We start from the raw sequence: 24,370 nt of genomic DNA on the forward strand, positions 1-24,370 counted from the left end.
AAAACCATAACAAAACAATCACCATGAATATGCTGAGGCTTTCCTCTTTGCGCGGATCAAACCCACATTTTGTAGTGCTAACAGCAATCTAATACTTCTCCAGAATATCAAGATAAGAGTAACTGTATTCTATGTGGTTTCACTCACAAATTTCCAAACATACCGAGGCTTTCATTTTAAAAGTATATATTAACTCTGCTTCAGGGCTTTTCTATAATATATTAGAAGTATGTAATTACTTGATCTCTGAGGAGAAAAACCCTGAAAGAATAAGTTCTAATTAGGTTTTGGATAAAACCTTAAAGCTAAGTATTTCCCCACTTCAGTGTTTACCAAGAAATCGGATTAAACATGATATGATAAATTGATTAAAATGATAGTTTTACAGGTTGCAATGTGTACAGCAAGCTATTGGGGAAAAAACAGACATCAAATATGTAAGTAGTACTGGTCTTTATGATGTGGTTGGATTAAAGCTGAAAGGAAAGTCAGCGGCTGATACTGTATCATCATAATCAAAAGGATAAGTTGATGCTGGAAAAATGTATAGGGGAATGTCGGAATCATGATCCAAGGCAAGCTTGATGAAGTCCAGCAGAATTATAAGAATGAATACTGAAATAGACCTTTTCACATGAGAGGAGCATCAAAGCTTCTATTACCAGAATTCCATTCTTCTACACCATAGAAGAAAGGAAGTCATCCCTGTTAACAAAAGGGAGCTGCAGTCAGTGCTTGGATGCTTCTCTTTCCTCCTCTCCCCCTCCCCCCCACGATAGAATTATCTCTATTAGAATTCAGGGCAAGCCAATATTATGATGATCCAAGTCCATACACCAACCATAGTTTTCGAAGAAGAAGAACTTGAAAAGTTCAACAGTAACTTGTAACACCATGTCAACATAACACTAAAAATTACATTTTACTAATTACGGAATATTACCTAGAATGAAAATTTGGTCTTGGTATAAGAAATGAAGCAAAAGAAAGGCTAAAAGAATACTACAAATATTCAGGTTTCTTTCAATAATTTAAAAGACAACCCAACACATGGTCATTACCAGAGAGAGAATGCCAACATGAAATGTTGTAAGTCACTATTTTCAGTGCTATTGTAACTTTGAACAGCTAAACAAATGGCAGTTAAGTTGAGGACTACCTGTAGACTGTCAGTAAGCTTCTGGGCCCAATTCAAAGTGTTGGTAATTAACTACTGTGTAGCACCGGGTTTTCTTATATCCATTGAACAGTTCCACCTGCCCTTCCTATCAGCTCATTCTTCCTCCATGTAAAATTTGCAGGATATGAATTAAATGCATTAGAAATCCATTTTGTTTTGGGTACCAGAAATAGGTGTTTTTTTTCAAAATAGGAAATAATTACTTAAACACTATTTTATTTGGTATTTAACTATTTGAATGAGTTTTAAGTGAATGTTGACAAATTATATATTTTCTAAATTATACTCTACTGTTCAAGTAGATATTGATTAAAAATTCATACCAATGCTATCATACCATACATTATCTGGGGGGAAACTGGCATTTAATTATATTTTAACATATTATATTTAATTGAATACCAAGTGTTCTTTATTCCAGAAGCAAGCATAATCAGGATTGCAGCGTTAAATGTTTCCAACAAAATACAGGTGAAACTCGAAAAATTAAAATATTGTGCAAAAGTTCATTTATTTCAGTAATGCAACTTAAAAGCGGAAAGTAATATATGAGATAGACTCATTACATGCAAAGCAAGATAATTCAAGCCCTGATTTGTCATAATTGTGATGATTATGGCTTACAGCTCATGAAAACCCCAAATCCACAATCTCAGAAAATTAGAATATTGTGAAAAGGTGCAATATTCTAGGCTGTGTCCCACTCTAATCAGCTAATTAAGCCATAACACCTGCAAAGGGTTCCTGAGCCTTTAAATGGTCTCTCAGTCTGGTTCAGTAGGAATCACAATCATGGGGAAGACTGCTGACCTGACAGTTGTGCAGAAAACCATCATTGACACCCTCCATAAGGAAGGAACGCCTCAAAAGGTAATTGCAAAAGAAGTTGGGTGTTCCCAAAGTGCTGTATCAAAGCACATTAATAGAAAGTTATGTGGAAGGGAAAAGTGTGGAAGAAAAAGGTGCACAAGCAGCAGGGATGACCGCAGCCTGGAGAGGATTGTCAGGAAAAGACCATTCAAAAGTGTTGGGGACTTTCACAAGGAGTGGACTGAGGCTGGAGTCAGTGCATCAAGAGCCACCACACAGAGACAGATACTGGACATGGGCTTCAAATGTCGTATTCCTCTTGTCAAGCCGCTCCTGAACAACAAGGTCAGAAGCGTCTTACCTGGGCTAAAGAAAAACAGACCTGCTCTGTTGCTCAGTGGTCCAAAGTCCTCTTTTCTGATGAGAGCAACTTTTGCATCTCATTTGGAAACCAAGGACCCAGAGTCTGGAGGAAGAATGGAGAGGCACACACTGCAAGATGCTTGAAGTCCAGTGTGAAGTTTCCACAGTCTGTGTTGATTTGGGAGCCACGTCATCTGCTGGTGTTGGTCCACTGTGCTTCATTAAGTCCAGGGTCAATGCAGCTGTCTACCAGGAGATTTTGGAGTACTTCATGCTTCCTTCCGCAGATGAGCTTTATGGGGATGCTGACTTCATTTTCCAGCAGGACTTGGCACCTTCCCACACTGCCAAAAGCACCAAAACCTGGTTCAATGACCGTGGGATTACAGTGCTTGATTGGCCAGCAAACTCGCCTGACCTGAACCCCATAGAGAATCTATGGGGCATTGCAAAGAGAAAGATGAGAGACATGAGACCGAACAATGCAGAAGCGCTGAAGGCCGCTATTGAAGCATCCTGGTCTTCCATAACACCTCAGCAGTGCCACAGGCTGATAGCTTCCATGCCACGCCACATTGAGGCAGTAATTGCTGCAAAAGGGGCCCAAACCAAATACTGAGTACATATGCATGCTTATACTTTTCTGAGGTCCGATATTGTTCTATGTACACTCCTTGTTTTATTGATTGCATGTAATATTCTAATTTTCTGAGATGGTGGATTTGGGGTTTTCATGAACTGTACGCCATAATCATCACAATTATGACAAATCACAGCTTGAACTATCTTGCTTTGCATGTAATGAGTCTATCTCATATATTAGTTTCCCCTTTTAAGTTGCATTACTGAAATAAATGAACTTTTGCACGATATTCTAATTTTCCGAGTTTCACCTGTATAAACAAATGCAGCATCCTTAAAGTTGTATTGAGAACATTTTAGGCATACCATATAGGCCGTTACAAAGCTTCCCTAAATGTAAAGATAATGAAACCAGAATAGATTCATCTGCTTTAAACGACTTTTCACAGAATGATTTCACTAATGGGAGAACAGTTTGACTTCTATCATCTGAAAAACATAAAAGATATGATTAGAAAGGGATGAATAATCAACATATGACTGAGTATTAGCATATTAAAAACAGATCATAACAGATAGAAAAATAGCTGCAAAGCTAATGAATCTTACCCGCATCAAACATTTCTAACAGATTTACCAATGTTTCAAAAGCTGCAAGACGTACACTGCTGCCTTCATCCCTTGCTAATTCTACTAGTTCTGGAAGCACTACATTTTTTGTTAATTCCGTTCTACAAAAAAGAAACAACAAACATTTAGGAGATAACCCATAATTGTCAGCTACTACAGTGTTCACACATTGGAAATAAGAGATGGCTTTCAATATGTATATTTCCTTAATCTATTTCTACAGAAAAATATATTTAAACATGGGTAGAATTCACAAGTCAAGTAATACTTAGTTTACTAAAACCAATGGGACTAACTACTAAGCAGTGTTTACTGCATTTAATTTCTCAGTAGTATACACAGTAAAATTTCACACACAAGAACACTGTAATCTATACCAAAATGTATGTGCTGGAATCTGAATAGTTCAAATACTTTCAGTGGAGATTTGTTCGAATTTGTCATCAGCTGAGTCAAAGAATTGATGGCATTCCAGTGGAGGAGCAGTAAACTGCTACACAAGAGCACATGAAAAAGATGCTACTCTACATCTGCTGCCCTTCTTGAAATAATCAATAAGTCCTTTTATGTGAGAGAATCGTGTGTGTGTGTGTGTGTGTGTGTGTGTGTGTGTGTGTGTGTGTAGTCCAATGCTCAATGAAAAACCATGACTTATGGCAGGGGTGTCAAACTGCTGGCCCGTGGGCCGGATGCATCATGCAGAAGCCGTGCCCATCCCATTGCTGGCAATGGCAAAACCGTCCCAATACGTTGCGCAACATCACGTGACGTCGCAAGTTTGACATGTCTGACTTATGGAATCACTATCAGGATGACAGAAAAATGAAATTCTAATTTTGCAAGCAAGGTTTTGCAAGGTTGCATATCTACCTCTCTCAAGATGTCAGTTTCACCATTTAGTGAGCTCCAGTTTAGGAAAAACTTAAACCAAAGAAGAATCTTAACTGCCATAGCATAAACACTTAAATTATTGCTTAGATTAAGCATATCACCTCAGCACTTTTAGTGAATCATGACTACAGGAAAAATTCTTGTACTGACTGCATATGATATAGGCCACTAACGATTTCGACTTGCCTTTCTTTAATAAATCCTACTCTATATTAGTGATAAACAGATAATTTCATTATTTTCTTATTGTGGTGGTCAAGAGGACTATTACGTTTTAATGGTGATATTTCACTGTGTAGCCCTAATTGAAATGCATTTCAGAATCATTATTTTCTCTTTTGACATATTCTCTTGTAAATTGCCTGACAAAAAAGACTAAGGCACTTATATATTCAATGCTATCAAAATACTGGCAAGTACAATGGGTTAAGTGAGGAAGAATTTTTGAACAACACTCACAAAGCTGATAAAATATAAAGTTTATGATACTTTTGAAAATCTAGTAAATTAAAACTATTATCCTCAAAACCTAACCTCAATTCTAGAATGACATATTTTCTCATATAAATGTTCTAAAATCATTAATTTATCCAAAGAAAGTATTTATTCACAATTAACTGTGGAGTATCTCTTGGGACATAAATCAATAATAATTTTTATTTTAATAACATTGTTACCTCACCAACTCATAGAATTTTCATTCATTTATTGATACCTAAGACAATCTTTTCTAAAAACACTTAACCTATTTATTTCTACATATTTAAAAATATTTTGGGACTCTAGTTCTAAATAATTAAATACTAAGTATTCTGTAGAGATTACAAATTCTTTACTTTCAGAGAGTGCTATGAGGATAAAATGCAAGAGACTTTGAGAACATAGAATGTAAGAGTATCCAGTTGAGCCAGTGCGAGAATCCATTACAACCTATTAATGAATTTACCACTATATAGCAGAATCACACTGCTAGCTCAAGTTCAGCTTGTGATCCACCATGCCACTCAAATCCATTTTGCATGTATTGTTGTCCAGGACAGTAATCCTCCTCATCCATCCTTATTAATCCTTTGGTTTTTATTACCCAAATGCAATTTATATTTGTTCTTTTTGAATTTCATCTTACTGATTTCTGCCCACTGTTATAGTTTGTGAAGATCCTCCAGATCAGGACTCAACCCCTAATGGTCCATGGCCCATAGGGAACCAGTGGGCGCAAGAGGTGGGTGAGCGCAGGAAGCTCCATTTGCACAAGTGGCGTGCACATGCGCAAAACCATCCCCTCTCCTCTGCCGGTCCACGGACCCAGAAAGGTTGGAGACCACTGCTCCAGATAGTCCTTGGCTTATAATAGCAAGTAGGATCAGAATTTCATTGCTAAGTGATACATCATAAAGTGGGGATATATCACTAAGCAATGGCTATCCCTGCAATCCTTGTTGCCATTGTTAATTGAATCCCACAGCCATTAAGCAAGGTAACTTCCTAATGGCTTTCCACAACCAAAGACAGTGGCAAAGTCAGCAGGAAGTTGCAAATCCCAGGCTTGTAGGTAGGTAACTGCTGTTGAATGTAGAAGGCAATGAGGGGAAGTGCAGGCATGTGGGGGAGAGTGTGCACGGAAGGATGTGTAAGGGTGTGCAAAAGATGCTGCACAGGTCAGGGAGGATACATAAGGATGTGGGAAAGATACAATGAGGGTTGAGAAGGGTGCATTGGCTGCACAAGTGCCAGTGAAGTGCAAGCACAGAGGAGTTGTTGGTAGGGGAGACTTACCCTAATGACTTGCAACTTGTCATTGACTTTCTGGGGAAGCCAGCAGGGAAGGTTGCAAATGGCAATCAAGTCATTGTGGGTCTCTGCAGTCATAAGTATGAATCTGCTTGCCAGGACTCCAAGGATTGATCGTAACCAACATTCATTCAGCAGTGGCATAACTTGAAATGGTCACTGAACAGTCATAGGTCAAAGACTCTCTGTACTCCATTATATTTGTGCAACATGCCAAGTTTAAAATCATGTTTTCTAAATATATCTAAATTGTATACAAATATGTTGAAAAACACAGAAACTAGAACTGAGGGCTACAGTATGTCATTCAGTGTACTCAAATACTCAACCTGATGCAGAACTACTGATATACTGACATTGGGTTATGACTGTTTAACTAACTTCAAATTCACCTAATGGCAGCACAGTCTAACTTACCACTTTATTAATTGACCAAGATCAGCTTAGTGATAATTTGAATTTGGATTTTTTTTCAGATATTCTAATATTTATGTCACATTGGCTGTGAGAGAAATAGCCCAGGATTCAAAGATGAATTTATTAACAATTGCAAATTAAGAGAAGCATGTTTGGCAACAATAAGAAAATTTTTGCCTAACATATCTAATATATCTTGGTTATTCATAAAAGCTAAACACTTGTAATTGCAGTAAGTAATTTGGAAACTTGTATTGTATGAGTTCAACCTAACATATTAAATCAATCCAATTTAGAAACCGTGTGAGTTCTTGCAAATTAATATCAACATTATTTGGAATTATTTTCACAGAATAAATAATTATCAAGCTTGCTCACCCTATTCCTTGAGCAATTAGTTCTAGCTGCCGGCACATGTAGGAACGAACTTCATATTCTACATCCTGGCAAAGAGATTTTACCAGGGGAAGGATTTCTCTTTTAATGCTAAAAAGGAAACAGTTACTTAAATTATACAAGAAAAAAAATGCTCTCATAATCTTATCACATATATTTCTGATAATTCTAATTTATATAATTGTTATAATAATGTATGCAATAATTGTATTTATGAACATCACACTACAATACATATAAAAGATAATTTACACTTCTCAAATGTTAAGAACCTATAGGCCGCTATAGCATCATAACAATATTTAATAATGAAATACTGGAAGCACAAATGTTAGCAAATAAACAGAACTGCAAACTCTAACTACTTTATCAGTATTAATGATAAGCAGATAAATAATTGGGAAATGTATCAAAAATTCTAAATTTCTGAACAGACAGCATAAATGATACGGCGTGAATTTCATCTGTTCAGATCAGTCTGATCTGAAAAAAATCTTCTAGAATATCAAGATATGATCACAGTTAAGCTAAATGTTTTAAAACACACAACTTACTTTGGAACCAACAGAAGGTTCTTGGGAAGATAAAATATATTTTGAAAACCTGTTTCTTTATGGGTCATTTTGTTCTCCCTCATCTGCTCAGTCTTTTGATTGGCATCAGGATGAAGGCAAGCATTCTTTGGACTCTGCTTTCACAGAATCATCACAGAACAAAATCTGACTGGCTGCTTGGCATCATCCTGAAGTCAAATCTAATTTTGATCAATGCTTTCTTCTCTCCTTTGGGCACACAGGGGAAAAAAAGGGAGAAGTCAAGAAATCTACCCACCTATGTTATACAAGCTATCATTATTAAAATATGCTGGGTGCCTTTATTTCCTGGCTATTCACCAGAGTTCTCAAAGGGGGGGGGGTTGTCTCTACAGCAAGCTAAAGTTAAAATAAATTCGTATGTAGCTAAAAAGAAGATAAATGGATTCAAAAACCATTCACTGAAGTCATTTTTAATATTTTCCACATCCACATAAAATATCCAATATACTGTAAGCCTATCAACACAGCAATGCAAGTTCCAAAGAAAATTAAGCATATCACAATGAACCTATTTTAAACATTCACAAATCTCAATTCTTATATCAACTCTATTCTGAGTTACACTATCATTATTATTTGAAACTAAAAGACAGGCAGACAAATCCAATACCTTTATAAGAGCAAACAAGGTGGTACTTCTGAACAAAAATGAGGTTGACTGTTTTTGAAATTGCTTTCATGCTGGATGGCATGCAATTATTTTATATCCTTCAATATGGTATACCAGTCTTGACAACAAATTTAAAAACACTTCCAAACAAAATGAAATCTAAAATGGCAACTAGTAGGGAAAATTATGAAAATAAGACTAAAATGACACTGTGCAGGACAAAGATTGTAACTGAAATGAAATATTTATCCTTTTATAGAGGATACAATTCAGGACCTACAATTGCTAGATAGACTCAATTATTCCCATTTAGATTAAAAAAAGATGCTGCTCATCAGAGCTTTATGGATTATGTCTTAAGATGACTGTATAATACAGCTTGTCAATAGCCAAAAGTAGTATTCTCTTCTATTTCAACAAAATGAGGTCACCTTGTTTCCTTTGTAGACCATTTATTCATTAGGACATCTAAAACACACACAAGCTACTCACATATGAGCTTCAAACTTGTTAGCTAATTTCCCCAAGATTTTACAACTAACCAGGCGAGACTGAAGTGTTTGGGAAAGCTGTGCCTTGGAAACAAGAGGATTCAGGATCTATAGGACAGCAGACAGAAGAAGAAATTCAGGTAACAAATCTAGAATTAGATAAATAAAAGTCAAGCAACAAAAATATGCATTAAGAATTACTTCACACGCTAAAACCCTTATTAGTATCAGTTTTCCAAATCATCCTTGCAGCAAGAGTCAGCATACCTGAAATTACAGGTTACATTTGATACAATTTATAATTTTTTTTCTATATCAGAAACATATAACCTGTGGCATAATGGCCAAGTGAGTAAAACCACTAAGATAAACCAAAGTTTATACTCTTGGATCTAAAACTTAAAAAGCATTTACATTGTATAAATAATAATAATAATAATAATAATAATAATAATAATAATAATAATAATAAGAAGAAGAAGAAGAAGAAGAAGAAGAAGAAGAAGAAGAAGAAGAAGAAGAGGAGGAGGAGGAGGAGGAGGAGGAGGAGAAGGAAGAAGAAGAAGAAGAAGAAGAAGAAGAAGAAGAAGAAGAAGAAGAAGAAGAAGAAGTAGTTTATTATTGTTGTTGTTGTTATTGATCATCACACAGTCAACCAGATGTTCAGACTGTATTTGGCATTTTTGTCTACCTATCGAGTCCTTACCAAGGACCTGGGATAGGCAGATGTGGATATTTGATGGTATTACAGATATCGTCACAGGATGGAAGCAGTTCCTAGTAAGGCTGCCGTTTGCAATTGACTAATGGTGAATTTGTCAATGCCAATGGTGTTCAAGTGGTGCTCCAGTTGTTTTGGGATTGCACCCAAGGCGCCTATTACTATTGGTACTACCCTTGCTTGCCTTTGCCACAGTCTTTCTATTTCTATTTGTAGGTCTTTGTATTTTGTTATCTTCTCCAGTTCTTTCTCGTCTATTCTGCTGTCTCCAGGCATCATCATCATCATCATCATTATTATTGAACAATGTAAATGCCTTTTAAGTTTTGTACAGTTTTAAACATAACTCTTGGGCTTTCCCATTCCATATAAATCTTGAACATTCACTAATCTTTGCTGTTAATACTGGTATATGTTGTCAAGCCAAACTTTTAATACTCCATTTCAAAGACATTTTATTTAATGTCTCTAGTAAAAAAAAGTACATTCTGAATTATCAAAGGCTTTTTTAATGTCTAAAAATATTACAGCTGTCCTCTTTTTATTAATGTTGACTAATTTTAGTATATTTATAATAAATCTGTTACCTTTTATTTTTCTTTTTAGATTGTAATTGTCTGATTTACACAGTTTTGGGAATGTGCTTCATATGTTTGGCTAATATGTATTTGCCGTTCCGTAAAGAAATCGGCCTATATGCCTGAGATTTCTTTGGGTTATTGTGTATTAACATAATATACATCTTCTTCTCAAGCTTTTTGCATTACTTTTCTTGTTTGACTTTCATTCATCATTTTCAGTAGGAGTTCTAATACCTCTTTTTTTTGTTACACAAAATTGCCAGCATTTCTGTGCCTGGCATCTTATTCATTTTAATTTTCTTTACTGTTTATCTAATCTCTTGCATTCATATTAATTTGCTTAAGATTTGTCTTCATTCTTTAGTAAATTCTTTAAGCTCTGAGTTTTCAATAAATGTTTTTCAATGTGCCTTGTAATTTTATATCTGAAATATAATTCCACAAAAATATTCTTTTATTACCAATCTTATATACAATAATTTGTTTTCTTTCTTGATGGCTATATCAGCCTTCTTTCTTTCTTTTTCTGATCTAATATGCCGTTTCCTTGTTGTTGTTGTTTTGCGTTTTCAAAATGATGTGGTTTGCCTTTTTTATCTTTTGAAATTCTACTTCTTTCAATAAATCTGTTAATTAATTTACTGAACTCTTTCAGTGCTTGTTGATCGATACTAGTTTCATGAATCTATCCTAAATCTTTTATTCTCTCTTCTAATTGTGATTTCTATTATGTTCTTTTTTTCCTGATGTGCTGCAAGCCTTATTAAGATTCCTCTCATATAGGCTTTACTTGTCTCCATACAGTGATCTCTGGTATCCTTGTGACATATTTTTACAAACAATAATTCTTATTTCTATAATTCTTTAAGCAACACTATATGATTTGTGTTTCTTTAAGTATCACATATCATTCATCCTCCATCTGAAGATGATTTCTGAAACCAAGATATTACAATTAGAGCATGATCTGCATATATCACTGAATTAATATTATTTCTTTGTTAGATGGTGTGAGTCTCTTTTAGATTTAGTATATATCAATTCTTGAATACACTTGGTGTTTTGCTAAATAAACATACATTCTCTTGGTTTTGGATTTCTAAAAACTTAATTTATTCATTTTTAAGATTTATAAGGCTTACCAAGTCAAATGACTTGACTATGGGCAGTATACCACATAAACATATCAAAAAAAACCCCACCATATAACAATAAATAGACAATATATAAGTATAGAATGGTGACCAAGCATACAATAAAAATCAACTGGTTCCTATTGCCTATTCCCATAGTCCAGCTCCATCACTACAGCCGTAGGACACTGACTGGATTTTGCCAAAAGCTGTCAGCTTCCGCTCCCACTGCAGATTGATGGCAGCTTGCATTCCAAGTGTCCAAAGGCCAGCTGAGACTAGTCAAACTGCTCATCCACCAGAAGCTGATCACTTCAGGTCAAATAGCAGGCCATTCACATGGAGGACAATCTTCTTTGGAACCTCCATACAAGACACTTGAACAAACTGCCATATATAAGCTAGGCAGCAGCTCCATTCACCAGTGCTGCTGCCTTTCCCATACCACCAGCTCCAGCCAAGCTGTTGCTGTTCCTTATTGCTCCAAATTTCACTGCAAGTTCATCCCCAAAAGGTGTTGAATGAAAGGTACTGCCATGGTGCCACCCTAGATAGCACTCTAGGGTGCACAGCTGTTCAGCAGCTGTGTTAGTCATCAGCTGAGCAGCAGTTCCATTTACAGCACTCATGCACTGCCGATACTCTTTGGATACCTGTCTGTCCAAAGCAGCTGAGAAGCTAGTCCAGGGTCCCAATAATTCCTCTTTGTTACACATCCAAAGCTTTCAACACCAAAGCCACAACTACCAGACTCCTGGAAAGATGGTCCTCCAAAGACCTAACATCCAAGTCTCAAAACCTAATCCAATCTCTACCACATCCTAAAACCAAAACAAAAGTCCCTCAGCTAACAAATACCTACCAACTCAGTCACCATCTTTAAAATAAATGCTGTAATTTATTTGCTAAGCATTGGTCAAATCAATACATTAATCTACTAAAAAACCTTTCTTGGGAACTGTCTACCCCCCCCTCTCGGGATTGTTTGTCTAAACTTGGATCTAGCATTCTATTCATGTCTTCTAAAATACTTTTTTCCTCCTATGCAATTCTTATTCACATTTGAGATAATTTTTTTCTTAGCTATATTTAGAGCATAAATGGATGGATACCAATATTAAAATGTTGCCTTCTTTCTTAATTTCAGAATACTTCCTTCTTTGTCTTGTAATTGCTTTAGTTTTTAATTATCAATATTTTAATTTGCTCATTGACCAGAATATTAAAAAAATGCATATCTTCTCACGGTCTATAACTAAAAAATTATAATCATGCTGCAACTGAAAATTAATTTTTGGAGCTGCAAAAAGGGTTTTCCAATTTACTGAGAAATTAGGAATGGGCAATTGGGCAATATTTTTTTTAATTTCTGCTAGGATGATTTGCAGCCAAAATATGACACGACACTTTCCACTTTTATTTAAAATAAATATTTGGAGGACTTCCGGTGGCGACGCGGCGCCGAAGACAGCCGTCTCCGGGCTGTCCGCTCCGCAGCTGTGTTTATCCATCGAAAACAGCGCCGATCAGCTGTTTAGGTGGATCTGAAGCCCCCTCCTCGGGAGAAGAGGAGGGGGTGAGGCCCCAGGTAGGGGTTGAGCTCTCCGGGGCCGCCTGAGCTGAAAGTTTGGGCGGCTGAAGGATTGAGCCCCCCCGAAGCCTGGGTTAGCTCCGAGCTGCGCAGCGTCTCTGCTCCGTGATTTTTGGAGCAGAGCCAGGCGTTAGCAACCACCCCTGCCAGAAGGAAAGACTCTTGAGTATCAAGGTGCAGGCAGAGCGGTACAGGAGGTCAAGGTGAAGTGGACTTTTATTTTTACTCTCTAGCTCAATGGATTTTATAGCTTTAAAGTGAAAGTACGCAACAAGTGAAAGTGGGGAAAGATGGCGGCTAAAACTTCCAAAGCTCTTCGGAGTGCGGGGGCTTCCCCGGTGCAACAGACTTCGTTGCAAGCTTTGCTTCCTCCTGCACCTCCTCTGGCATTGACGCTTAAGGATTTACAGGATGCCTTTGAAAAGCAATCGCAAGTAATGTCAGATATGATGGATGAAAAGATGGAAAAGCTGGAGGCTAAGCTGGAGGAGAAATTGGAGAAATTGGAGGAGAAGATGGAAGAGAAGTTTAGTGCAATGAGGGTAGACATTTTGTCTACAATTGAAAGTGTGGCTGAATGTGTGCAACGTTTGGATGAAAAAGTGGAGGATCTTAAAGTCAAAAGAACGCTATATTAGAAGTAAAGGTACTAGAGAATGAAAATATAAGGGACAAAATGGACGGAGAATTGAGCCTTGTCCAGTACCATCAGATGCAGTATGCTATTAGAATCAGGGGCTTAAAAGAGAATCCTAAAGAAGATTTAAAGCAGCTGATCTCTGAGGCTTTGGAAGCAGTATTGGGCCAGCCAGCATCTGAAATAGAGGGAAGTATGGATAAAATCTTTCGCGTAAATTCATGGATTGCAAGACAGAGGAAGTCACCTAGAGATGTGGTGGTCTACTTTACAAAGAGAGCAACTAGAGATGAAGTTATTCAAGCTGCCTACGATACTAAATTTGTGGTTGCTGAGCAAGAAGTCCTGGTTTTAAAAGAGATTCCTCCAAAGATTTTAAGGAGAAGGAAAGATTTTGCATTCCTTGCACAGGAACTTAAGAAATGTGATATCAAGTTTAGATGGGAGATTCCAGTCGGAATGGTGGTGATGCATGAAGGTAAAAGACATCGTCTGGTCACTGTGACTCAGGCACGTGATTTTTACAGCAATGTGTTAAAAGCAACCCCCCTATCACTTCTGGAAGCTGCAAAGGGATATGGCGAGGGAAAGCCTCAAGACGCTGAAGGCAGACAGACGGAGGAGAATGGTGCTGGAGGGGATCAAGTTACAATTTCATCAGCTGCTGCTGGAGAGCAGAGGATGACGCGTGCCGCCTTAAGACGAGCGAGACAGGAGCAAGAGCAAGACCAGCAGAAAGTTATGGAACTTCCAAAGCGTACTTACAGTGAAGCTGTGGGAGGGGCGCGGCCCAAAGAAGTTACAGGGGTCATTGCAGACGTGCTCCAAAAGCTTCGGGATGCCAAGAATGGCGACTAAATTTCTAACTTGGAATGTTAATGGATTAAACTCACCACAGAAGAGAAGGAAAGTTTTTCAATATTTAAAACAATTTAAGACTGATGTTATTTGTTTGCAAGAAACGCATATTAGGGTTATGGACCAAAAGTACTTATCGAACTCAAGGTTGGGTACGCAATTTGTTTCTTCTGCGATGAACAAGAAAAATGGAGTGGTTGTCTACGTTAAAAGTACTCTAACAGCGGAACTAATTGAAGTAGATAAGCAAGGAAGATATGTTATGATAGATTTGCTGTTAGAAGGTAAAAAAACGCTTCTAGTTGGACTGTATGTTCCTAATCAACAACAAGCTGAATTTTTTAACTTACTACACACAAAGGTTACCCAATTGGATTATAAATCTTTTATTTTTATGGGAGATTGGAATGGTGTCCTGGACGTACAGATGGACAAAGCTGGTTCTTTTAAGCGTGTCCCGAGCCATGCTAGATTGCCTAAATCTTTTTTTGAAATGAAGGATGATTTGGAATTGAGAGATATTTGGCGCGATACACATCTATATGAAAAGGATTATACTTTTTTTTCTGATAGACATCAATCTTTTTCTAGGATCGATTTTATTTTACTGACTAATGACTTTTTTCTAGGATTAAGAAGGTAAAGATCTGTGCAAGAACTATTTCTGACCATAGTCCAGTTTGGTTAGAGATCAATAAGGACAATAGGGATAGGTGCTCTTGGCGCGTAAATGAGAATTTGTTTAGAAATCAGAGAAATGTGGAAGAATGTAAACAGCAGATGAAGGATTTCTTTGAAATTAATATGAATAAGGATACTTCTATGGATATGGTTTGGGATGCTAGCAAGGCCTACATGAGAGGGGTGTTGATATATATGAATAATAAATACAGACGTACTTTGGAAGTCAGAAGGAAAGAACTGGAGAATGAAATTAGGGAAAAAGAAAAGGCCCTAATTTTGAACCCATTGGATGTGAAGATTAAGGAGGTTATTAATCTATTAAGAGGACAATTTGATAAGTTGATGGCTGATCAAGTGGCAACCAATCTACGGTTTGCTAGGCATAATACTTTTTGCAATGCTAATAAGCCAGGTAGATGGCTAGCCTACAGGTTAAGGAAAAAGCAAAGGGCTTCTAATATAGATAAAATTGAATATAAGGGAAAGGTTGTGTTTCAACAGGATCTTATTAAGGAAGCCTTTGTGGATTTTTATTCTAAACTATATGCTAAGGAGAAGATTAATGAAAAAGACATTGATGTATATCTGAAGAATGCTAGCATCCCGGTTCTTACGTAAGAACAAAAGGAGGAGATTAATCAATTGATAACAGAAGAAGAAATTCTTGTAGCAATTAAGGAACTGAAGGTGGATAAAGCGCCAGGTACGGATGGTCTGACTGCGGTTTATTACAAAAATCTACAATTGGAGCTGATAAAGCCGTTAAAGGAATTATTTCAGACAATTCAGAGGGGGGGAAAGGTGCCTCCGTCTTGGAGAACTGCTTTTATTTCTTTGATTCCGAAGGAAGATCAAGATGCTACTCAAGTAAAAAACTATAGACCGATATCACTTTTAAATACAGATTATAAGATATTTGCCAAGGTGTTAGCTAATAGATTGATGAGGGTTCTGCAACAGGTGATTCATGGGGATCAAACCGGGTTTATTACTGGTAGACAAATGAAAAATAATGTGAGGCATATAGTTGATGTGGTGGAGTTTTTGGAAAGGAACAACCAGATCCTTGCGGCGCTAATTTTTCTAGATGCTGAAAAAGCTTTTGATCAATTGAATTGGCAATTTTTGATGAAAGTTTTAGAAAAAATGAATTTTGGGGATAAATTTTTGCAACCAATTAGGGCATTATATCAAAAACAAACTGCCCGAATAATAGTTAACAATAGTCTGACTGAAGTATGCAATATTGAGAAGGGCACAAGACAAGGGTGTCCGTTATCACCTTTATTATTTGTTTTAACATTGGAGATATTATTGGTAAAAATACGGAATTCGGAAAGAATTAAGGGTATTCAAATTAGAGATCAGGATTATAGACTGAGGGCGTTTGCAGACGATCTGGTTGTTACGGTGACCCAGCCAGAAAACTCTGTTGTGGACCTGATGGAGATAATAATGCAATATGGGAAGGTTTCTGGATTCAAGGTTAATGCACAAAAAACTAAAATTCTGGCCAAAAATATGACAGTATCGCAAAAGGCCCTTTTAGAAGGATTAACTGGATTTGAGATTGTTAAAAGGGTCAAATATTTGGGGGTGTTTTTGTCACCCTCTAATACAAAGTTATATAAAAATAACTATGAAAAGTTATGGGGAAAAATTCAAAAAGAATTGGAGAGCTGGGAAAAACTGCAATTGTCTTTGCTGGGAAGAATTGCAGCAGTGAAAATGAATGTCCTGCCTAAATTTTTATTTTTATTTCAAATGATACCGGTCCTTAAAAAAGATTCTAATTTGGAAGAATGGCAACGGGGTATCAATAAATTTGTTTGGGCAGGGAAAAGGCCACGAGTTAAACTTAAGATTATGCAGGATACTCGTGAAAGAGGTGGTCTTAAAATGCCTAATCTTAAATTATATTATGAAGCTGCTGCGTTATCAGGAATAAGTGATTGGATTAATTTGACACAAGAGAGATTATTAAATCTTGAGGGCCATGACTTGTTATTTGGCTGGCATGCATATTTGTTGTATGATAAGAAGGTAGATAATGTGTTTAAAGTGCATATTTTAAGACAGGCATTGTTGAGAGTTTGGAAGAAGTATAGACATAAGTTAGATTACAAGATGCCGTTGTGGGCAATCCCAAAACACGCAATAGAAAACATAAATGTTGGCTGCAAACATGATGTGACTACGTATAAGGAGATTTTAAGTTTGGAAAGAAATGTCTGGTGTTTGAAGCCGTACAACCTCTTGCGAGATGAGAAGATTGTTCAAACTTGGTTTCAATATACTCAGTTACGGGCCAGGTGGAAAGAAGATCAGAAAACTGGTTTTGCAATGACTGATGAAAATTTGATAAAGCAAATTAGAAACCAGGGTCCAGCACATATTAAACGGATATATCTTGCATTGATATATCTTGCAGAGACATCACCCTGTCAACAAAAGTGCGTATAGTCAAGGCTATGGTCTTCCCAGTTGCAATGTATGGCAGTGAAAGTTGGACCATAAGAAAGGCTGAGCGCAAAAGAATTGAGGCCTTTGAACTCTGGTGCTGGAGAAGACTCCTGCGAGTCCCTTGGACTGCAAGGCGATCAAACCGGTCAGTCCTAGAGGAGATCAACCCTGACTGCTCTTTAGAAGGCCAGATCCTGAAGCTAAAACTCAAATACTTTGGCCACCTAATGAGGAGGAAGGACTCACTGGAGAAGAGCCTAATGCTGGGAAAGATTGAGGGCAATAGAAGAAGGGGATGACAGAGAATGAGGTGGCTGGATGGAGTCACTGAAGCAGTAGGCGTGAGCTTAACTGGACTCCAGAAGATGGTAGAGGACAGGAAGGCCTGGAGGAACATTGTCCATAGGGTCGCGATGGGTCGGACACGACTTCGCAACTAACAACAACAACAACATCTTGCATTGATAGAAATTGATTCAGAAACAGAACTTGTTAAAGACTGTATGATAAAATGGGCTCAGAATATTCAAGAAGTTATTTCAATGGACACGTGGGAAAAGATCTGGGTGAGGAACGTAAAATTCACGCAAGCCCAAAACCTAAGAGAGAACTTTTATAAAATGTTTTATAGATGGCATCTAGACCCTAAAAAGCTTGCAAGTATGTATCCGAACTATCAACCTAAATGTTGGAGATGTGGTGGAGAAGATGCAACGTATTTTCATATATGGTGGACCTGTAAAAAGGTCAAGGCTTTTTGGATAAAAATTTGGTGGAATATGCAGAAGATCTTTAAGCAAAGGATAAAGTTTTGTCCGCAACTGTTTTTGTTGGGCATAATTACAGATGCTACTGTGGTGGACGTTAAGTTGATGCTGAACTTAATCACAGCAGCAAGACTTTTAATAGGTCAATATTGGAAAAAGGAGGAACTGCCGACTATAGAAGAATGGACTCTAAAAGTTTCTGACCTGGCAGAAATGGCAAAGATTTCGGCTTACCTGAAAGATCATTCGCAAGAACGTTATATTATGGAGTGGAAAAAGTGGATTGATTATATTCAGAACAAATATGGGACTAAGAAATTTCATTTAGCATTTGAGTAAGTTTCCTTTTCTCTTTCCTTTTCTTTTTATATGTAATATTAATATTGATTGTAATCATATTATATGAGCTAGAGGGTGATAGAATTAATAGTTTATTGTTGTTAGCATATGGATGCTGAAGATTGTTTTTTGTTCTTATACCCTGTATTTAGCTCTGGGAAGTCAGGGGGGGAGGGGGGAATGGATGGGAGGGATAGGGAGGGTTAGGTAGGGGTGGGGGGAGGGGGGATTGTTAAAGTTAAAATGTACTGTAAAACTTTTCAATAAAAATAAATAAATAAATAAATATTCGGAAATTTGCTTACTTAATATTTCAAGAAAATAAAAATAAGAAATATAAAAGCATACTTTGATAAACTACAAGTTTGAGTAATACTCATTTAAATTCGTAGATCTTATGTCTTTTAATAATTAAATAATTAAATTTCCACATATTTTTGTTTTTCTTGATAGTCAAATCTTTTCTCATTTTGAAAATTTTCAAAGTTTATGATCATATTTCACATTTCACTGTAACTAAAACAAAATGGGTAGAAGGTTTCATATACTAGAGCACGGGTGTCAAACTTGATTGCATCACATGATGTATCACTACTTTTTTGCCTTTGCAGAGCCGCATCTGGCCCGCAGGCCACCACTTTGACACCCCTGTACTAGACCATGAAGGCCAAATCTAGTTCTAAATAGAAAGCGAACTATAACTATAAGCCACAATCTATCTTCCCACTAATATCGTGGGAAAACAATATTACCTCATGTCTAATAGTTTCTTTTGGAAGAGCTTCTATTGCAGCAAGAAGTGTGTCCAGCCAAGCATTACTGACACCTGTGAAGTACAAATGAACTACAGATATAAGCACTACAAACCAGTTCTGTAAAATTCTTTTAGACAATGACTTATATTAACAACTTTCTGACAATAGTAACTCTAAATTAAATATATAATTTATGCATTTAATTAAGTTAATATGTTAAAATATAATTTAACAGATCAAAGTCCCACCAAATGAAAGGCTAGACTGAACTTACCTAGGAGTATAGGTAGACCATGCTTACTGACTACCTTGTTCAATGACCCTATGAAGTTTTGACAGTGCTGAAAAATTAACTTTAAGACCTACAGTATGTCCACATTAATTACCTTTGTAGTGTCTCTCAGTCATGTAATTACCATTATAATCAGTACATATTGTCCTGTGCCTGATCTGTTTTTCTTTTTGATTCCTCCTTGCAAATAGGAGAGATTGGAGAAGAAGGGATCACAAGTGAATACATAGGCACAAATGGGGGGATACATTGGGTTGTCTGTATAGCACCTTCACGGCTTTTATCCCTGAGTATTCTTGGGATTGCCAGCACTACCTCATTCTTTTTGATGTGTCTTCCCCATTATATGCCTGCTTAGTCTCTTTTAATTCCCTCCTCCTTTTTATAATTTTATTAAAAGGGTTTTTTTAATAAACAAAGGCTAATCAACTACATGATATACCACTAGCAAACCTATTCTGTAATCATTTTATTTTATTCTGGCATGTACTGCTGTAAATAGTACATTATCAGAAGAAAAAGCACAGCAAACTAGGAAATCAGCAACATGACTTTTGTCTGACCTGCATCTCTATGCTCCAGATTCTGTAGAATGAGTTGTAAGAATGAGTGAGAGTAAGTATGGATGGATATTGACTCCTCTTGAAGAATTGTCAAGAGAGAAACAGCTGCTGTTAGTTGCATTTCCACACCTGCAACAGGTAGAACTTCCTGTATAATCAGAAAATAACCAAGCAAAAGACATACATACATTAAAAGCAAGTATAAAAAGTATAAAAAGTACATCTTACTATTTGTAAAATATATCATACCTTAATCATACCTAATTTATAATTATTGTGTTTTATTGTAGCTTTGCTTTCTCACACCTTGAGGACAATTGAACACGGCTGCATTAACACACCCACTTCTTCTTGGGCACTCCACTGCAGCTGATCCAATATGAGCTTTCTTACTCAGCTGGCTCTCCACTGCCCCTCTTCTCCTGCCATTGGTCCACCAGCACTCTTCCCCTGCCTCTTCATCCAGAGCGTTTCACAGAGGGAAGAGGAGGAAGCTGAGGTGTTACAAAAAGGGGAGATTCCCCCTTTCTCCCCCATCTCTTTTTTTTAACCTCTTCTCACTCCATCCAGGTGCCGCAAGAAGAAGAAAGCAGGAAAAGAGTGTGTGTGTGAGTGAGTGAGTGAGTGAGAGAGAGATAGGGAAGGGTAGGGAAGGGAAGGGAAGGGAAGGGAAGGGAAGTGCAAGTTTGGGGAATGGAGAGTGTTGCAGACGGAGTAAGCAAGCTTAAAAAAAGGGGAGGTAAAAAAAGAGAGATGGGAGGGAGATAAGTGTCCAGATTTTGATCATGTGACCAGGGGGAACATTGCAATAGTCATAACTAAGAAGAACAGTCACAAGTCACTTTTTTCAGGGCTGCTGTAACTTCTAAATGAATACTTGTAAGTCAACGACTACCTGTACATAATTTTGTCTTTAATAAGATATTCACAGCTATTAAAATCAGTGGGAGTTTTCTTCTTGGTATAACTGGAATGCACGCAAAACTTTAATAGGAAATCATGCTATACCTACTCGAACTTTTGGCAAGACTCTCCTCAGTGTCTCTGTAGGATTCTGCCGCATCAGGAGTGGAAGATTTGCAACCACACTTGTCCCTTGGATGTCTTGCCCAGAACTTTTTTTTAAAAAAAAAAAAGAACAAAAAAATGTTAAAACATTTTCTATGAGATCAAGTTTAATAAAAAGAAAATAAAAATTGCTAGGAAATTAAACTTCATATCATAAAAATACATAAACCAGATAAATCTGTTTTAAAAATAAAAACACATGAAAAAGAAATCATTATTTACATATACTATTAACAGAACACAATAAAAGAAACTCAGTAAAACATAACCCAACCATTATGGTTTGTTTTAAATGAACTCAAAATATTTCAACTCTTACTATCTTACTATCAGACCTTCCTCAGTATATCATTTAACTGATTTACACAACATGCTCCTGAGGCAGAGAACTGAGCTAAATTTTCAGCTTATAACAATGTAGATTTGTTCAGCCAAGATCATGTTTTGGAATCTTTCTCATTTCCAAATTATTATTTGAATAAGAAACATATTTTGATATCATTAGATATTAGAACATAAAATCTAACGTGAGGAGACTTGAGAAAAATGATTTTGTATCCATTAGTGCAGTTCTTTGAGTGGTTCCCTGAATTCACACACATGGGTAATGCACTTGCATAGAGACCTATTCAAAACCTTTTAGAACTTAAAAGATTTGACAGGATGCCCTCCCCTCCCATATATACAATGTGGTTAGCTGAACCCTTTCAGTTTTTAAAATTAACACAGCAGATCTGAAGGAAAATAAGATCACCTGAAACCAAGCAAAGTAGAGGAGTGGACTGTGTGAATTCATAGTTGACCACTCAAAGGATGCAGTTAGAAGTAAATATCCAGCTCTTCGTCATCATGATCTCTTCATACACAAGTTTCAGCAGCAAATTATTTATCTGGAGGGGGATCTGGAGAAGGGGAATGAAAGAGATGACAGCCTTTCTAAAGGTTGTGTCTTTCTAGGAGTGGAGATCCAGTTTATAGTACTGGATTAAATTGGGAAATTAATTTTGGTTGAGGGAATATTGGAGCGACTACAGTACAAATTGGAATGGAGTAGGGTGTTTGCTCAGTAAATAAAAATGTAATGATGAGTGTTAGCCATTTAAAGAAATCTGGAAAGAATGTATCCTTTAAATGGGTCTTGAAAGCCATTTCCCCCCTCCCCAAATTGACTCTAAAAAATGATACTGCACAGTTCCGTATGAAAAATGAAAAGATGGTGGCCACACAACAGATGAAACAATGTTCTGAATTCTGGACCAAGTATCTTAGATGCAGAATTTAGAAGGGGAGGTACCAGTGATAAGGAATGCACTGAGATAGAAGAAAGATAATATTTTTGGTAAGATGGAGAGAATTAGAACTGAATTGCAAAATAAATATAAAGGAAGAATTGATAAGGAAGGGGAAGACAGAGAAGACAGACAAAAGTCATGGCTGTATGAAGATAATGAGAACCTCAAAAACAGAGAGGTCATAAATTTAAAAAACAAAGGATGGTGTATCAATTAGTATTTACATGTGAGAAACAAAGATAGTTTGCAAGACAAAAACATAAGTGAATGGTGATAAAGTAAACTAGATATGCGTAGATTTCCTTCTAGTTTATTTATTATTTATCATTTATTTCTTGTCTTTAATTTCTTTAGCTTATTAAGGTTAAGGTAAAGGTAAAGGTTCCCCCGCACATGCATGCTAGTCGTTTCCGACTCTAGGGGCCGGTGCTCATCTCCGTTTCAAAGATGAAGAGCCAATGTTTGTCCGAGGACGTCTCCGTGGTCATGTGGCTGGCATGACTAGACACCAAAGGCGCACGGAACGCTGTTACCTTCCCACTGTAGTGGTCCCTATTTTTCTACTTGCATTTTAACGTGCTTTCGAACTGCTAGGTTGGCAGGAGCTGAGACGAGTAACAGGTGCTCACTCTGTTACGCGGCACTCGGGATTCGACCCGCCAAACTGCCAACCTTCTGTTCGACAAGCTCAGCGTCCTAACCCACTGAGCCACTGTGCATAATGTTATTTCAAACAGCAATAGCATGACGAGTCTATGTATGAGCAAAACCAAAGAAGGAACTGAGTTATAAAGAAGTGGGATTATTTCTGTGATTGGTATTTCTCTGGTACATTGTGGGATATACAGTAATGCTGTTGTTTTTGTTTAACTGTTTTGATCTTACTATTTATTTAGGTATGTAAGCTGCTTCCAGTTCATTTCAACGGAAATAGCATATAAACCAAGCAGGAAAGGAAGGGAAGATAGAAAGATGATACCAGGCTGATGTTACACTGTGGACAGTGAAAATGCCAATTTGGTATATGGCTAAAGAGAACTCTATATGATAACTATGTGGAATTAATAGAACCCAAATATTGCTTACTGAGTCAGCTGTATGACAAACTATAATTACTTGCTTGATAAAATGTTGCTTCTGCTTAAAAATGCTGACAAATGAGATATGGTAGGAATGAATATATCTTCTAAAAAAATGAACATATATCAAAGAACATAACACGAATCCAAATTTCTGCCCTCCGTATCCTGAATGCTGAATGCAGATTATTGTTTCTGAAAATCCAATCACTACTTATTTCATACTTAGTATACTTAAATATACTGCCACACAAATATAGACTAATAGTGGCTTACAAAATTGTCAACAAAACTTCCAACACTGATTTATTTACTTTATTTATTTGTATGGTATCCAAACCCCAAAAGCTCTAAGTAGCTAAACCTAACCTCATCATAAAATAAGGCATTGATTACAAAAAAAAACCCAAAATCAAACCTGATCAAAGTAAAAAATAAAAAATAAACCAGAAAAATATAGCAATTGTATACTTGCAGTCTCCTTTCTAATCAAAGCACTTTCCTAAAGCTTAGAAGAAACATAGACAACCTAATCTGTGCAGGAAGGGAATTTCAAACTGTGGGGGTGACTATTGAGAAAGTTAGCTTGTATGACCCCATCAAATCATGAACGGAAAGAACTTGGAGGAGGTTGACCTTACTCAGATCAGTCTGACTGATGAACAGAGAAGAAAGCAGTCCCACAAATACAGATGTCCTCAACTTAACTGTTGCTTAACAACTGCTTGAAGTTACAAGGACCCAAACCAAGGTACTTATGACTCGGTTTTGATATTCTGACGCCCCTTAT

At 36.8% G+C, this 24,370-nt stretch overlaps 1 protein-coding gene across 1 annotated transcript in view; it reads right to left on the minus strand.

Annotated features, from left to right (window-relative positions):
- PPP4R4 (protein phosphatase 4 regulatory subunit 4) overlaps positions 1-21,256 on the minus strand; it is a 52,351-nt gene extending 31,095 nt beyond the window's left edge. Inside the window, exons 1-7 of the mRNA XM_081314718.1 lie at positions 21,154-21,256; positions 20,142-20,289; positions 19,284-19,357; positions 8,759-8,865; positions 7,043-7,150; positions 3,545-3,666; positions 3,302-3,424 (exon numbers count right to left, since the gene is read on the minus strand). Coding sequence (XP_081170844.1) covers positions 3,302-3,424; positions 3,545-3,666; positions 7,043-7,150; positions 8,759-8,865; positions 19,284-19,357; positions 20,142-20,289; positions 21,154-21,204 — 733 coding nt within the window. The 5' untranslated portion in view covers positions 21,205-21,256. The remainder of the gene's footprint in view (positions 1-3,301; positions 3,425-3,544; positions 3,667-7,042; positions 7,151-8,758; positions 8,866-19,283; positions 19,358-20,141; positions 20,290-21,153) is intronic.
- Positions 21,257-24,370: the final 3,114 nt, after the last annotated feature.

The sequence above is a fragment of the Vipera berus genome, assembly GCF_964194415.1.
Source record: "Vipera berus genome assembly, chromosome: 1".
Classification (NCBI taxonomy): Eukaryota; Metazoa; Chordata; class Lepidosauria; order Squamata; family Viperidae; genus Vipera; species Vipera berus.